This window comes from Spodoptera frugiperda, chromosome 11 (assembly GCF_023101765.2).
Source record: "Spodoptera frugiperda isolate SF20-4 chromosome 11, AGI-APGP_CSIRO_Sfru_2.0, whole genome shotgun sequence".
NCBI classification, from domain to species: domain Eukaryota; kingdom Metazoa; phylum Arthropoda; class Insecta; order Lepidoptera; family Noctuidae; genus Spodoptera; species Spodoptera frugiperda.
The window spans coordinates 6,129,616-6,144,941 of NC_064222.1; the positions used below are offsets into that span (position 1 = coordinate 6,129,616).

At 36.9% G+C, this 15,326-nt stretch overlaps 1 protein-coding gene across 1 annotated transcript in view; it reads left to right on the forward strand.

Moving 5' to 3' along the window:
* Nucleotides 1-15,326, forward strand: part of LOC118274609 (fatty acid synthase-like) — a 58,740-nt gene that overhangs the window by 36,543 nt on the left and 6,871 nt on the right. Inside the window, exons 18-35 of the mRNA XM_050696926.1 lie at nt 2,176-2,285; nt 2,606-2,796; nt 3,210-3,379; nt 4,666-4,929; nt 7,738-7,858; nt 7,939-8,229; nt 8,328-8,771; nt 9,009-9,179; nt 9,423-9,553; nt 9,883-10,033; nt 10,363-10,534; nt 10,909-11,021; nt 11,592-11,753; nt 12,215-12,343; nt 12,747-12,826; nt 13,076-13,231; nt 13,323-13,574; nt 14,762-14,915. Coding sequence (XP_050552883.1) covers nt 2,176-2,285; nt 2,606-2,796; nt 3,210-3,379; nt 4,666-4,929; nt 7,738-7,858; nt 7,939-8,229; nt 8,328-8,771; nt 9,009-9,179; nt 9,423-9,553; nt 9,883-10,033; nt 10,363-10,534; nt 10,909-11,021; nt 11,592-11,753; nt 12,215-12,343; nt 12,747-12,826; nt 13,076-13,231; nt 13,323-13,574; nt 14,762-14,915 — 3,262 coding nt within the window. The remainder of the gene's footprint in view (nt 1-2,175; nt 2,286-2,605; nt 2,797-3,209; nt 3,380-4,665; nt 4,930-7,737; nt 7,859-7,938; nt 8,230-8,327; nt 8,772-9,008; nt 9,180-9,422; nt 9,554-9,882; nt 10,034-10,362; nt 10,535-10,908; nt 11,022-11,591; nt 11,754-12,214; nt 12,344-12,746; nt 12,827-13,075; nt 13,232-13,322; nt 13,575-14,761; nt 14,916-15,326) is intronic.

Consider the following 15,326-nt stretch of genomic DNA (forward strand, 5'->3'; position numbering starts at 1 on the left):
TTTTTGTTATGATTGATGACCTTGAATTGCTGCAGTGCGGTTCGAAAAGGATTAGTAATGCCATTGATGCATGTGGGAGATTTATGGGGGAAATATTTATTGTTCGGTTCAATGGGTCTTTTTTCCATGACAATGTGGTTGGACTACTTTTTTATGTGTGGAATATTATGTTCCAGAAACTAATGGTTTGGTATAACTACATTTTTTTTGTATTAAAAATATTGTGTTTTTTGCCCCACACTAGAATTTTCTCTTGTGTCGTGGGGGAGTTTACAAAGATTCAATTTTACACATACATGACACCCGGACCCGAAACAATAATTTATGAATCACAGAGTTTTTCTGTGCGGGAATCGAACTCGTTATACTTTGCGTGGCAGTCGGTTGCCTAGCCACCGCGTCAACTGTACAGTTATATCACGGCCTAGATTTCTCATGTTTTTTGATACCTTATGCCGGAAAGTTATTTCGATTTGGTCTTTTTAATACAATACAACTTACTAACCTAAAATACTTACACTTCAATTGTAAACCTTAATCACACTATTTTGTATGCCATCAAAGAAATTATCGATTGTTACAAAATCAAATCCAATCTTACATCGCTCTGAATCTTTAAACGCCCTTAAGATCACAACTTCAGTTACAAACAGTAACAATTTAACGAGCTCTAACTTTATACAAATTACATAAAACGATGAAAACGAAACATTTTGTTTTAAACATTTCATTTCATAAGTCTTCGGATTTTGGGTCACAGTTATTAAAATAATAAGGACTTCATATTACATAATTTCATTTATTTAAACAGTAGGCACTTTTAGTATTTCTTATGAAACTTTTGTCTAGACAAAATTAGTATTTCTTCACGGTCTGCTTTCCTTAGAATCAAATAGGTAGGTCCTTTGCTAATATTACGCAGAGGTCTTTTGTTAGGCTACATGGTAAACTTATTTAACAATAGATAAACAAAGATAATTCAATAACATAAATAGACTGCACGATTGACGCAGTGGCTGGGCATTTGGCTCCTGCGCGACGTAGATCTTTTGTGTTATTCACAAATTGTTTTGGGTCTGAGTTCTAGCTGCCATGTTTAAAAAATTATGGAAACTAGTAAAACGAATATTAAAAAAGATACGAATTCTAATTTAACTAAAAAATCATGGTTAACTCACGCAAATATATGGAGGAATGCTCTACTAGTTTCGAGTCACAAAGCGCGACGCGCTGACGCGTCGATGTCACGCAGCATCGGTAGGCTCTCTGTGACTCGAAACTAGTAGAGCTTTTCTCCATATACTTACGTGAATAAACCGTAACTTTTTAGATAATTTAGTAAGTCTCAAGATATTGATATCTAGAGATAATGGGTAAAACAAATAAATATAAATAGACAAATAGGAACAAAGCAACAACTAATTTATCTTTGTAGGTAAACACAGTTCTACTATCAATCTTAAGTTCTAAGGAACTTCAATATGGCTGGACGAAGCTCAAACTCTTGTTGAAAGTTAGGAGTAATTGTGCACTGAATACTATTCCAACCGAAACTATAGATTAAATGCTATTGAGAATAGATTGGTAACAGTTTCTAGTTAGTGCAAATCTAGGGTAACTAAGGTAGATTATAGAGTAGCCACAAGTCCTTCCCTGTAGCTAAAGGTAATGAACTACAATAGGGTAGATGACTAATTTTTATTTTAATGTTCATCTTGTTGATTGAGTGCGATTCGTTTTATCTAAGTATTGTTATCTTATTTGACAAAAAAATAAATACATGTTTAATATTTTTTCATTATCTACCTAACTGACGGACTAAATAGATTTTGAATTTTCTTACCTCGTAGTTACTTAATTTATATATTATGTTAAAATCCATAAAATCAAATATTACAATTTGCAAACTGAAGCAACTGATTCTAAGTAAAATTACAATAAAATAGTCTTCTACACAGCTGTCTAAGTTATATTACATACATACATAACCTCACGCCTGTTTCCCATGGGGGTAGATTAGAGACAATGGAACGGAAATTGCTACAAATTTTCCACACCTCTTTCGCTTCATCAACAATCTAAGTTTTATTATCTTTGTTCTTTTCTACATTTTGCTACTTACAGTTCTATTGTACTTTGAAAAGTTGTTAATGTGTAAAATGTTTTGGTCCTTAGGTACGTAACATCATACAAGGCGCAAGAAAAGATGAAGTCTGGTGAGAGGACGGTTAGGATGTCCATCGTGGATGAGGACTGCGAATACATGGCTGGTCACGTCGTTGATGGTAAGCACTAATTACCGAGGATGGGAGGAACTAGCCAATTAACATCTGTAGTGTTTCTACCCAATCTGTTCTACCCTTTCTGTTTAAAAAACTATAGTTTCATCCCAATAGATTATAGAAAATCTCAACGAACAACAGTTGGGCAGAAAGACCACCAGGAATGATCACCTCGCCTGGCCGGAGTATCCTCCTTTTCTTAAGAAACTTTACTCACTGTTCCCTAAAGTTTAAAATAATTCCTAAACTTGTACTTACTGATTTGGTTTAAGCTCATATTAAAGACAATTAATGCTTAAGTGAGACCAATTTATTTTATACAGGCCGTAACTTATACCCCGCCACCGGTTACCTGGTGCTGGTCTGGGAAACTCTTGGTATGATGATGGGAGAACTCTTCACTGAAGTATCAGTGGTCTTCGAGAACGTGCGCTTCCAGAGAGCCACCAACATTCCCAAGGAAGGAAACTTGGAGTTCATCATCATGATCCAAAAGGGCAGCGGTAACTTCGAGGTGAGTTTTTACAATTTTTTGAGCCCAAAATGTGACCGAAGTGTTATGAACTTCTTTGCTTGGTATTATTCTTGAAGATCGAAAAGAATGTTCTATCGAAACAATGTACCTAACCAAGAATAGTATTGTGAACCTGATTAATAAAGATTAACCTATAGAGTTTCTTACTCATTCTTCTCCATAGATCACAATTTAAAACGAGCAAATGGTATCACTAGAAGACTGATCGACAGACAGATTGTTTTTAAATATTGTAATATTTGTTTTATCATTCAAAAGTAACTTCCCGGTCTATTTGAAATTAATAATTTTGACTTAGACTTTTGCTATAATATCTACAGATTTTTCTACTTAGTAGTTCAAAAGTCGTATCTAACTTTATTGGGACTCATTTATTTATCCTTTCCTCTTAGATCGTAGAAAGTGGTGCTTCCATCGTGACTGGTCGTATCTACGCCAAGAAGAATGTCGGCCAAGACTTCAGGGCACTCCCACACTTGCCAGAAGCCAGTGGCCCTGGCATCAAGCACTTGCTGACCAAGGACTTCTACAAAGAACTGCGTCTCAGAGGATACCAGTACAGGTAACGGTATAGTTCCATGTTTGTTGTTAGAATATCAGAAGCTGGTTGAATCTGTTTGTTTCCTTTAACCCGTCTTGTGCCAGAATGGAGATCCACGCGAAACACAATGTATTATCTATTATTGTCTTATTATAACATATACGAAAGGCTAAAGACTTGTATTTATGCAAGCATTTTTGTTTAACTCATATCTTCAAATTCTTTGGAAATTTGTTTGTGTTTTGTGTGAGTGAGGTTACCGGAGGCCCAATTACTTTTCTCAATCCCCGATTCCCCAACAACCCTTAAATTCCTAACCCCTAAAAGACCGGCAATGCACTTATAACGCTTCTGGTGTTTCGGGTATCCACAACAACGGCGATTACTTAGCATCAGGTGATCTTCTGCTCATTTTGCGGCCTATACCTTAAGCCTTTCACTGCCAACAAAAAACTGTTAAAGGCTCCACTAGTGTCGGACAACGTTGTCCGACATGGCGTCTAATGTGTTAAATAAAGGCTCTGATAAAGTAAAGTGCAAACAAATTTTCTTTTCCGAAGCCTGAACCAGTCATAATTTATTGATCTTTCTGATCGACACTACCCTAGAGACATTTGCATAAAGTATCAAGCTCTTTGCTAATCTTGCTTTAACAAAGACTTCGACCATTTTAATAGAAACACGAAATATAACTTCGAAGTTTTAACTAACATTAACTTAACAATTTCAGCTGAAACCGTTGAAAGGATAGCATTGTATACAAGTTGTTAGTCTTTCAATGTCTTTGTCCTAACTAAGCCTTAAAGTTTGCTTAGGCTTATACTAATAGAATTAAACTCTTTAAATAAAATATCATTGAGCTGAAGTAATGTTCGGAAGAATATCATTAGGAATTTAAACTTGAAACTCCCGAAGCGTTACATAAAATTGAATCTATATTAGATTGTATTTTTTTGTATGTTCAAAATCTTTTATTAATTGTTTTGATCTACATTCTGGTTTACTGCGTTTGTCTCACTATTGCGTTTGTCGTTGTCTTCAATTTCCCTACTCTGAAGGCCAAATTCCCCTTCCCAATCCCCGATTCCCCAACAACCCTTAAATTCCTAACCCCCAAAAGGCCGGTAATGCACTTGTAACGCCTCTGGTGTTTCAAGTGTCCATGGGCGGCGACGATTGCTTACCATCAGGTGATACGTCTGCTCGTTTAACGACGTGTTCCATAAAAAAAAAACGCACAGAATACTCAACTGTACAAAGAACAATTCCAAAAATCCTAACATCACTAACCTCTTTCTTATCTACAGCGGTCTCTTCCGTGGCGTCCTCGGATGCAACGTCGAAGGTACTCGCGGTCGTCTCTCCTGGGTCAATAACTGGGTCACCTTCATGGACTGCATGCTGCAGATGAAGATCATCGGCCAAGACACCAGGGGTCTCTTCGTACCCACCAGGATTGAGAAGCTCTCCATCGATGCCAACATGCACTATAACGCTATCTCCAAAATGAACCCTGATTCTAACAAGAATTCGTTCGAGATTCGCGTGTACCCTGATGTTGATGTTATCAGGTGAGTTTTCTTTTTTAAAAGGATATATTATGTATAAGTTTTCAAAGGATTTATATCACTATATAGTATAAAACAAAGTCGCTTTCTCTGTCCCTATGTCCCTTTTATGTTTATATCTTTTAAATTATGCAATGGATTTGAAGCGATATTTTTTAATAGATAGAGTGATTCAAGAGGAGGGTTTTTATGTATAATACATGCTTAATATATCACCATTGCACCCATGCGAAGCTGGAGCGGCTCGCTAGTGTAACAAAATTCACATTGTGTTTGATCAGTCTTTATTAGTGATCATCCGTAAAAGAATAGAAATCTTCGCTCTAAAACTCCTCTTTAACTTTAGTTAATACTTATTTCTATTTAATACGTTAGGATATTACATGCTATTACTAAGTAAGGTAAACAAATAACACAATTGTAGACAATTTTAAGACCTTAGAAAATACTAGTCTTATACAGTACAGCATATTTCTAAAAACCATAACGCCATTTACGCCTCCATTCTCCCAAAATGAAATGAAATCGAAAACATAACCGAAAGTGCGTTCTATTACGTCGCCATACAGTACAGAGTAGATTAATTACCCCGTTTCAGAGAAACCCCTTAATAAATTACGTATTTAATCAACCCTTTCTGGAGTTATTGTACAATGTATTGGTAACACTCGATGAGCAAAATTCACGCACGACTGAGCTTTGTTATACATTTACGTATTTGTAATACATTAGTAACATTTTGTGGGTTGAAGGTACTTATAATTTTATGAACAACTTTTACTTGTGGGTGGGACTTATAGGAAAACCGCTGTTTAGTAAATTGTATTATATTTTATTCAAGTCAATAATTTAATAATTTTGAAAAGGCGTATTGGTCAGTACTTAATTGAAATGGGCTGGTATGATAATGACGTTGTTAATTAAACATAGGCGTTATCGTAAGGCCACTAATAAATGACCTCGATTCCACTATAATTCTAAGTTTGAAATCGCCAATCCGCATTGAGCAGAAGTGGTGATTAATGCTCAAAACTTCTTTGTGTGAGTAGAGGCCTTTGGTGACCACTTATAGGCTGATGGTGTGGTATGGTTCGCCACACCACCAAAAGGTACATGTAAATAGTTATTACTATTTCTAGCTGCACAAATAATCCATATCTAACTATAAAATAAACTGCTAAAACCAAATTCAACTTTAATGGAATGTATAACTAACTTTATACGACACCCATTTAAATTATTCTCTAAAAAGTGGTAAATGAACACTATAAAATGATAGTACCGACAAAATGTGTATCACGCACGTATAGTTTACGAGCTGGTACACAAAGTTTGGTCAGTACACTCTCCGGGGATGAAAAATTAAATATTTAGCAATGGAGCAAACGTAGCCCAATTTTATACGTCATACGTTGCCCAGGAAAAATAGTTTTTCTGATGTTCCCTCGGGAATATATCAATTTTCTACAACAAATATTGGAATCCTTACCGTTTGTAAAGGTAAAAAATAACATGAAATAACAATATGCTTGTTAAAAATACAGTAGGTAGGAATTTCCCTACACTTTCAATAGTGTAACAGGCTTTTACGAACACAAATTTATTCCAGTCTCTGTGATATTAAAAATACAAAGAACGCAACATACATAGGTACTGTTAGCCAACCTGAAACTAGAAAATATTCATTATTTTGTTATCGACTTATTCACGTAACTATTTGACGAGGAACTCAACTTGTTTCAAGCCATGTTAAGGGCTCATATTCATGAGCAGCATTTCGGGACACCACTAGTGGTAGCGCGATAGTCACCACGTCGTGTCACAATATTTATCTCAGTCGCGTTTACGCTTCATAAAGTCATCAATTAAAATTATTATTTGCAATCTACCACCGAGCAAAGCCCTGACCTGTTCAATCCGAACACCCACATAAAGCATCATCAATAATTTTAATGAACTATCAAAATGTGCTAAGTGTACTACAAACAGATTTACCGGGGACCAATACAAACGTTTTGCAAACACCGTTAGCATTTATAATTTAGTTAGGATCACTTTCAGCAAAGCCGTAGATAGCTCCAAATTTATTGCCGGTACGTGGTGCGATTTTAAGATACGGCAAAATGCCGTTTATTAGATGTAATCTAATTTAAGTTTCGCCTACGTAAAGTTAACAGTACCTATCTTTATCCATTTACGTAAACGAAAATCTTTTAAGTTTTTTGCGAAGAGCAAAAGTTTTAAGAACAAACAAGAGGCAAATAATGAGATGAAGGTTATATAACTTTTACTGTAAATATCCTTGTTATGAACAAACCAATATTAGTTATAGAGATTATATTTAGAATCTTTTTCGGGCGCCCAAAGAAAGTTCCATAGTAATTTGGTTTTGCTGTATCATAAGAATGGGGCTACTGTGTTTGCTCACAAGCTGGCGTTAGTGAACCCCTCGTTTTTTGTCCAATAGGGAATAAACTAGTGTCACATCATTGGACGTTTAATATTTAACACAGTTGCAGTTATTCTATAAAAAACATCTTGCTAGATTTGCGTCATTTGATGGCCAAAAAAGCGGCAGCTGTGCTTATGAACTGAAACCTTACTTAGTTTCGTTAAGACACTATAAAATGTACTGAAGAATGTGAGCATACTGGCTAGTTTGGCTAGGCGGCCCGTTCCGATATATTAGGTAGAAAACTTAGTAATTACTTTAAAAATAAGTAAGGTGTGGTGGCTCTGAGATCTCAGTATATTATAGTGTTCTACATAGGTTATGTAGATATTGTCATTCATAATATTTGCTTGGTTTAGGGCCGGTGGTGTCGAAGTCCGAGGTCTGCACGCCACCCCCATCACCAAGAGGCTGCCTCTCGGTGTGCCTGTACTTGAGAAGAACGAGTTCATTCCTAACTACGGAAAGTCTAAAATGAAGGTAACGCAAATCAATAAACATAATTTTATTGTTGAATTATGAAAGGAAAATTTGTCTTTAACGATTCTGTCCCTTTGTAGATTGAAGACATCCTCCGTGCAAACATCCAATTGATCCTCGAGAACATTCAAACATACAAAGTCAAGAGCATTGAGTTAGTCGACGAAGAATACAAGAAGAATGATCTGACACCTATCCTAGAAAATGTCGGAGACATGCTTGGAGATCTGCCTTTAGTCCAGGCTGAGTTATTGCTGATCTCTGAGGAGCCCATTGAGATGCCTTCCAACATCACCGTTGAGAACAAGAAAGTGGCCGGAGAGAGTAACACTGTCCTGTTTATTGGTGCTAATCTCCTTGGCAGACCTGAGGTAAGCAAAATTCTATAAGAAATTTATTTGGTGAAAACTAATAAGGTGTAGTATATATGTATAAGTAAACTGATGTCATACAATTTTCCTTTAAACAGGTTCTAACTACAGCGGTCAACACCCTCCGTGACAAGGCCTTCGTCATCAGTCGCGAAAAGGAACGCCCTAACCCTAAGGATTACTCCGACAAATACGACATCGTGACCATTCACGACACAGGCGTCGAATACATTGTACTGTTGAGAAAACGTGTGGGAGCCAGACCAGCCAAGTTCGTCAGGATCTTAGCTTCTGATGACACTTTCGCATGGATCGACAAAGTCAAGGAGGAAATCAAAGAAGGCCAGAAAGTGGTCCTCTACACACAAGACGAACCTATCAACGGTCTCCTAGGATTAGTGAACTGTTTGAGGAAGGAGCCTGGTGGTGAGATCGTGTATGGTCTCCTTATTTCTGACCCATCTGCTCCACCATTCAACCCTGACTTGGAATTCTATGAAGAACAGCTGGACAAGGATTTGGCTCTGAATGTGTACCAAGATGTGAGTAAAATTTATTTTAAAAATGGTTATTAATTGTAAATGCTCATCCAATCTCTGAGATATTTGCATTCAATAACGAAGTAACCGACAAGCAGCTTAATTAAAATCCAACGTAGTGATAAATTGGTGTACAAACATGTCGAGTCGAATGGAAATTTCATTGTTATTTATAATGGACATTACTGAAATTACCAATTAAGTAAGCTTTGTCAATATTTTTTACATTCTTCTTTATAGGGCCAATGGGGTACATACCGTCATCTTCTGTTGGGTGACTTGGAAACGGTTCGCGCCAACCACGCCTATGTCAACACCACTACCATCGGAGATCTTTCCTCTCTGAGATGGATTGAAGGATCTATTAGGGAGAACCATGTGTTCAAAGACAAGGAAAAGGTTCTAGTCCATGTAAGTAAATGACTCTCTATTTTATCTTAGATTACTTTTGTGTGAAAATAGTAGCTAAAAAGTTAGCATTTTTTCTTATACAAAGTAGTATTTATTTTGTTATGAGATTCTTCTTAACATGATAACCGCCACGCTTAGCCGATGATTTACCTTCAACAGTTTTCTTTAGTCAGTTAATGCTTTAACAATAAGTTAAAGTTATACATATTATTTCTCAACTTCTAATTACATTTTTTCCACCAGGTATACTGTGCTGCGTTGAACTTCCGTGACGTCATGACAGCCATTGGTCGTGTCACAGTAGACGCTGTCGCCCGTGGTCGTCTTGCACAAGAGTGCGTACAAGGTTTCGAAATCGTCGGAAAGACCAGCAAGTAAGTTCATTTGATACTTCGATTATCTTTTTTATGGCAAAGGGTGGTATTGGAATACGAGCAGTTGGAGCATGATTGGGGCCGTTGATGGACACTCGAAACTTCAGAGAAGTTATAAGGGCGTTTCCTACTGATTGGAGATTTCTCCTAGCGATTGGAGATTTTTCCTAGCGATTGGAGATTTGGGGATTGGGGATTGGGGATTTGGGGGAGAAGATTGCCTCTTAATTTTTCCCTTTAATACACACATATCATTATGTATCTTATCCCTTTAAGTATAGGTCTATTTCACCTTGACTTTTCATTAACATTATCGGTTCTTTTAACAGCGGTTCCCGTGTCATGGGTATGATCCGTAACCGTGGTATGGCGAACTTGGCTGAGGGAGACAGGTTCCTCCTGTGGGCCGTTCCTGATGAATGGAGCTTCGAGGAAGCCGCTACCGTACCAGTTGCTTACGGAACTGTTTACTATGCTATGGTGAGTTTATGTTTCTCATTATTTGTATCCTTAAATAAGACCCTGTTTAGAGGCAGCTAGAGGGAGTGTCAGATTTTTATTGACTAAAAACCACCCCGTTCCTACTTCTGCCTTTCAAGCCAGAGCCCCAGTAAACCCGCTAGGTAATCTGCAGCTCTAGATAAGACGCTAACTTACTTATGAAGATTCTTTTTTAGTGAGTGGTTTGGCATTTGTAGATCGAGGCTTTGAGAATCGGGGAGGGGGGAAAGGAATGATTGGTACTTGATTTCATCCATAAACCCTTTTCATCGTCATCATTATCTAAACACTATATTATTTTCTCACAGGTCATGGTTGGTCAAATCCAACGTGGTGAGTCCATCCTCATCCACGCAGGTTCCGGAGGAGTAGGTCAGGCCGCCATCAACGTGGCGCTCTACTACGGCTGCGAGGTCTTCACCACCGTCGGTACCGCGGAGAAGAGAGCCTTCATCAAGAAGCTGTTCCCACAACTTAAAGGTTGGTGAAGATGTACATGTAACATGTGTTTTTTGAAATGGGAGCTAAACCACCTAACGGATCACCTAGGCTTTACGCAATACGGATGCAATGAACTCTAGTGAACCAACTCAAGAGTTGTTTTCAAAATATCAATGTCGATCGATCAGAATTGGATTCAAGAGGACCCCGTAACACCTGAAGGGTTATAGATGTATTTAATTCTTTAACATTTCTTAAATATAAGAGAACTGCGTCATTACTGAAATAATTGTTTTTTCTTCTCTACTTCTCTTACTTTACTATTATTTTCTATTACTCATGCATTAGTTACTTGCGTTACTCTTATTTATTTATTATTACTTACTTAATATATTTATCTTTGTCCACAACAGACAGTCACATCGGCAACTCCCGTGACACTTCCTTCGAGGACATGATCAGACGCGAGACCAACGGCAAGGGTGTCGACATGGTGCTCAACTCCTTGTCTGATGACAAACTACAGGTAAGCTATCAAACATTATAAAAACCAACCTTATTTTTTATAAAATATGATCTAAATTCGTTAATACTTTACTTAAATTACACAGTTCACCATTATTTTCAACTAAGTCATCTTCATTATCGTTTTTAAATGTATTCACATAACTGTTGTGGTTCTTTCCTCAAAAGACCACTACAGAATCGTACGGTTCTCTCACATCTTTATTTGATTTATCTGGACTTTAAAAGAGACTATAATTTTGTTTCGGCATTTCTTCTCAGAGCAGTCCGATAGAAAATGCCGGCGTCATCTAGTTATTTAAGAGATTGACGTGTAAAAGAGTTGCATTGTAACCTATTTGCAAAAATAAATATCATTTATCATTTATGGGAATGGCAATATGCTCACAACCTATTACATGGGACTTACAACATAAATTGTGAAAAGTGGTACACAGTGGCATTACGTGCCATAATGTGCACCTCTGCCTATCTCTTCGGGGATTAAAGGCGTGAATTTGCAAGTATTTTCAACTACTTAAGTCAATTTCAATTAATGTCAATTTATTCACATAATTTATGTTGTCAACAGGCGTCAGTCCGTTGCTTGGCGTACAGAGGCCGTTTCCTCGAGATCGGTAAATTCGACATCAGCAACAACACTCCTATTGGCATGTACTTCTTCTTGAGGGAGACTTCCTTCCACGGCATCATGTTGGACTACATCTTCGACCAGAACCATCTCTTCAGGAAGGTTTGTATCAATATTTTTAGTATTGTAGTCTTATTAAAGGTAAAGTTTTATTGTAATGTTTCTTGTCATTTTATAGCTTGGATTAAAATTATCAATTTCTTCAATATTTTTGTAATAACTATCGTGATACATATAGTAAGTTATCTAAAAATTAATGTTTACTCACGTATATGAATAAAGAAAAGATTCACTATTTTTGAGACGTCGCCGCATCTGCGCACGCTGCTCATGATGAAGAGTCTCTCTGCGACTCAAAACTAGTAAAGTTTTCTCCGTTAATATACGCTAGAAAACCGTGATTTTTAGTGTATTTTATCAATGACTTTATTACTTTTTAACCTTAACGTGTATTTAAACACATTGTTTAATAACTTTGTCTTGATTTCTCAATCTTTTTCATCTTTTCCTTCAATTTCACGCTGTAAATTGATTTGACCATATCTATCTATTGTTTTATCTAGCGCCTGCAAGACCTGCTTCTAAGTGGTATCCAGAACGGAGCCGTCAGACCTCTGACTTACTGCACGTTTGAGGCTAATGAAGTTGAAAATGCCTTCCGTTACATGGCTGCCGGTAAACACATTGGAAAGGTAAGATCTTTGACTAAAGAACGTTAATGTGCCGTTACATTTATGTCGTTTTCTTTCTGCGACAAAACAGCTAGCCTTTAGGTACCACTTAGTACTTTCAATACGAAAAGTAAAAACAAAAAAATAAAGATATTTTTTTTACTTTAATAATTAATATTCATCGACTTACGCCCATGAGATAGTAGACGTGTCTTTGTAGACACAATTCGCATCGCATGTGCCCTCTACTAGGAGATACCTCTTCTAGAGAGACACCTCTCTATGCACTTGTTTTTTTATGGATCATTGTTTATTTTTTGGTAAAACTATTGTGTTACCGAGATAAAACCATTTGACATCGGGACGACAACGAAATAAACAAGTATATGGCATTTTTGACTAATATTGCATTGTCTTTTCACAGGTGATCGTCAAGATCCGCGAGGAAGAACGCAGCAACCGTGCAGTCAGGCCTGTAGCCAAACCTATTGACGCTGTACCTAAGTAAGTAACAATAATTATGAATGTGACAGTTTTGTGTGTTTGTCTGTTTCTCAACCACGTCAAAACGGCTAAAGGGAGTGGCATAAAATTTAGAAGAGGTGTAGATTATGGTCTGTAATAACACATAAGCTACTTTATATCCCACGGAAATGTGAGTGAAGTCGCTGGCAGAAGTAAAGCTATCTGAAATACTTTCTTTAGTTACTTCTACTTCTTTATCCTACTTTATTAATAAATCTTTTCTACCAGATACATCTGCCACGAAGACTACGTGTACATAGTAGTCGGTGGTCTCGGAGGCTTCGGTCTAGAGCTGGCTGACTGGCTCATCATGCGAGGCGGCAGGAAGATCCTGCTCACTTCCCGCAGAGGCATCACCAACGGATACCAGTCATCACGTCTGAGGTTTGTTATCATGATCATGGTTTGAAGCATTTGAGAACTTATTTCTTTACTTTATGATTCATTTTCACTTGTTCGCTGTTATCTTCTTTAGGGCTTGGGCAACATACGGTGCTGACGTCCAAATTTCAACACATGACGTCACCACTGAGTCTGGATGTGAGGAGATGCTTAAGATGGCGCTCAGTATGGGACCAGTCTGTGCTATCTTCAACTTGGCTGTGATCCTGAAGGACTCCATCTTCCAGAACCAGACCCCAGAGACCTTCAAGACATCGTTCGCACCAAAGGCTCTTGCTACCATGCATTTGGACAAACTGTCGAGGAAGATGTGCCCTGAACTGAAGTAAGTCAATAAGTTAATGTAGCTATGTATCTCTAATATGTAATGTAACCTAATCGTCGTACTCAGTCATTTAATGGTTACTTAGCCCAGTCTATAGCAATCGTTTTGATACAAAATCGGTACTAAGGAATAGTTTAAGTAATCATTAAATGTCTCTGAGTGCGGCAGTAAATGTAATATAAGTTTTTCCTTAAATACTAATATTTAGACTTACAACAACAACGTCACGCCTTTTATCCCCGAAGAGGTAGGCAGAGGTGCGCATTATGGCACGTAATGCCGCTGTATAATGTACACCCACTTTTCACTATCTGTGTTGTAAGTTCCATGTAATATAGGGTGAGACATAATTAAATTCTGGGCTATATATCTATATACTATAGACTTTAGGTCATATTAGTGAATATTTAATTACCAAACAAGCGAACCAGTTCAAACTGTTACACAAAAGTATACCACTTAAAAGAATAAGTGGAGAAATTTAATAAAATCTCCCACGCTACGCTACCTATATTTTATGCTGGCAACATTGAAGTATCTCACTTCAGTAGATTATTGAGCAAGTTTTATGAGTGAAGTTTCACCCCGGGAGTTCAATTATAGTGTCCAGAATTTATTTATTAATCCCTAGTGAATGGAAAAACAAAGGCTGGCCGAAACTTGACGCGTAGTTGTGTTTTTGTTAAACAAGGATTTTTTGGAGTGCTAACTTTTGAGCAAGAGTACCGTTCTACTGTCTGAGAAGTTTGTAGTTTTATTTAAGTTTCTTCACCTAAATAACTTTGTGTTTTCAGCCTGAGAACAGAATAAATTATAATAATTTTGATACTGTTAATAGGGTAGATGACTAATTTTTATTTTAATGTCTGTCTTGTAGAATAATTTAAAATATTAGACACGTATTTTTTATTTTGTTACGAAAATCAAATATTTTATGTATGATTTATACGTGGAAATTACGTATGTGCTTACACTCCTAAACTTTGATTCCTTTTACCTAGGCATTGTTTTCTTATACGAAAAAAATTAAAAATACGTGTCTAATATTTTTTCATTACGTAACTGACGGACTAAATGCATTTGTAATTTTTATACCCTGTCATCATCCCTATTAATGTATATTGTATTAATAATATAAATCCCTATAAGTATAAGATCTAGGACTAAAACATTTCTTCTATTCTTAGGGACTTCGTGATCTTCTCATCCGTGTCCTGTGGTCGTGGTAACGCTGGACAGACCAACTACGGTCTCTCCAACTCCGTGATGGAGAGGATCTGTGAATGGAGGAAGAAGCTTGGTCTACCAGCTTTGGCCGTGCAGTGGGGAGCCATTGGTGATGTAAGTATAATAAATAATACTTCATGAATAATTTTGTTCTAGAGTTTTCTTTGAAGGAATATTCTATGAACTTTGGGTATAAGATTGGTAGATGTTAGTTAATTTACATTTAAGTTTTTGAATAATTAACTTGGTTAGCATTTTAGTTCATCAGTGCCTAATTAAGTTTTTTAAATTTTATTGTTGATTTTTTTTAACAGAATGTTACAAAGCGTATTTACGAAATATAGTATATCTTTATAGATAAAGTATGTTGTGAAAATATTTTCATCAACTTTATACTTACTTGTGCCTCCTCTAGTGTTCATGGGTGGCACTGATCGCTTACCATAAGGAGATCCGTCTGCTGGTTTGCCCCCTATTCCAATAGTGCACAATCGAAATTCAGGGATTAAGTCAAACCCACCCATG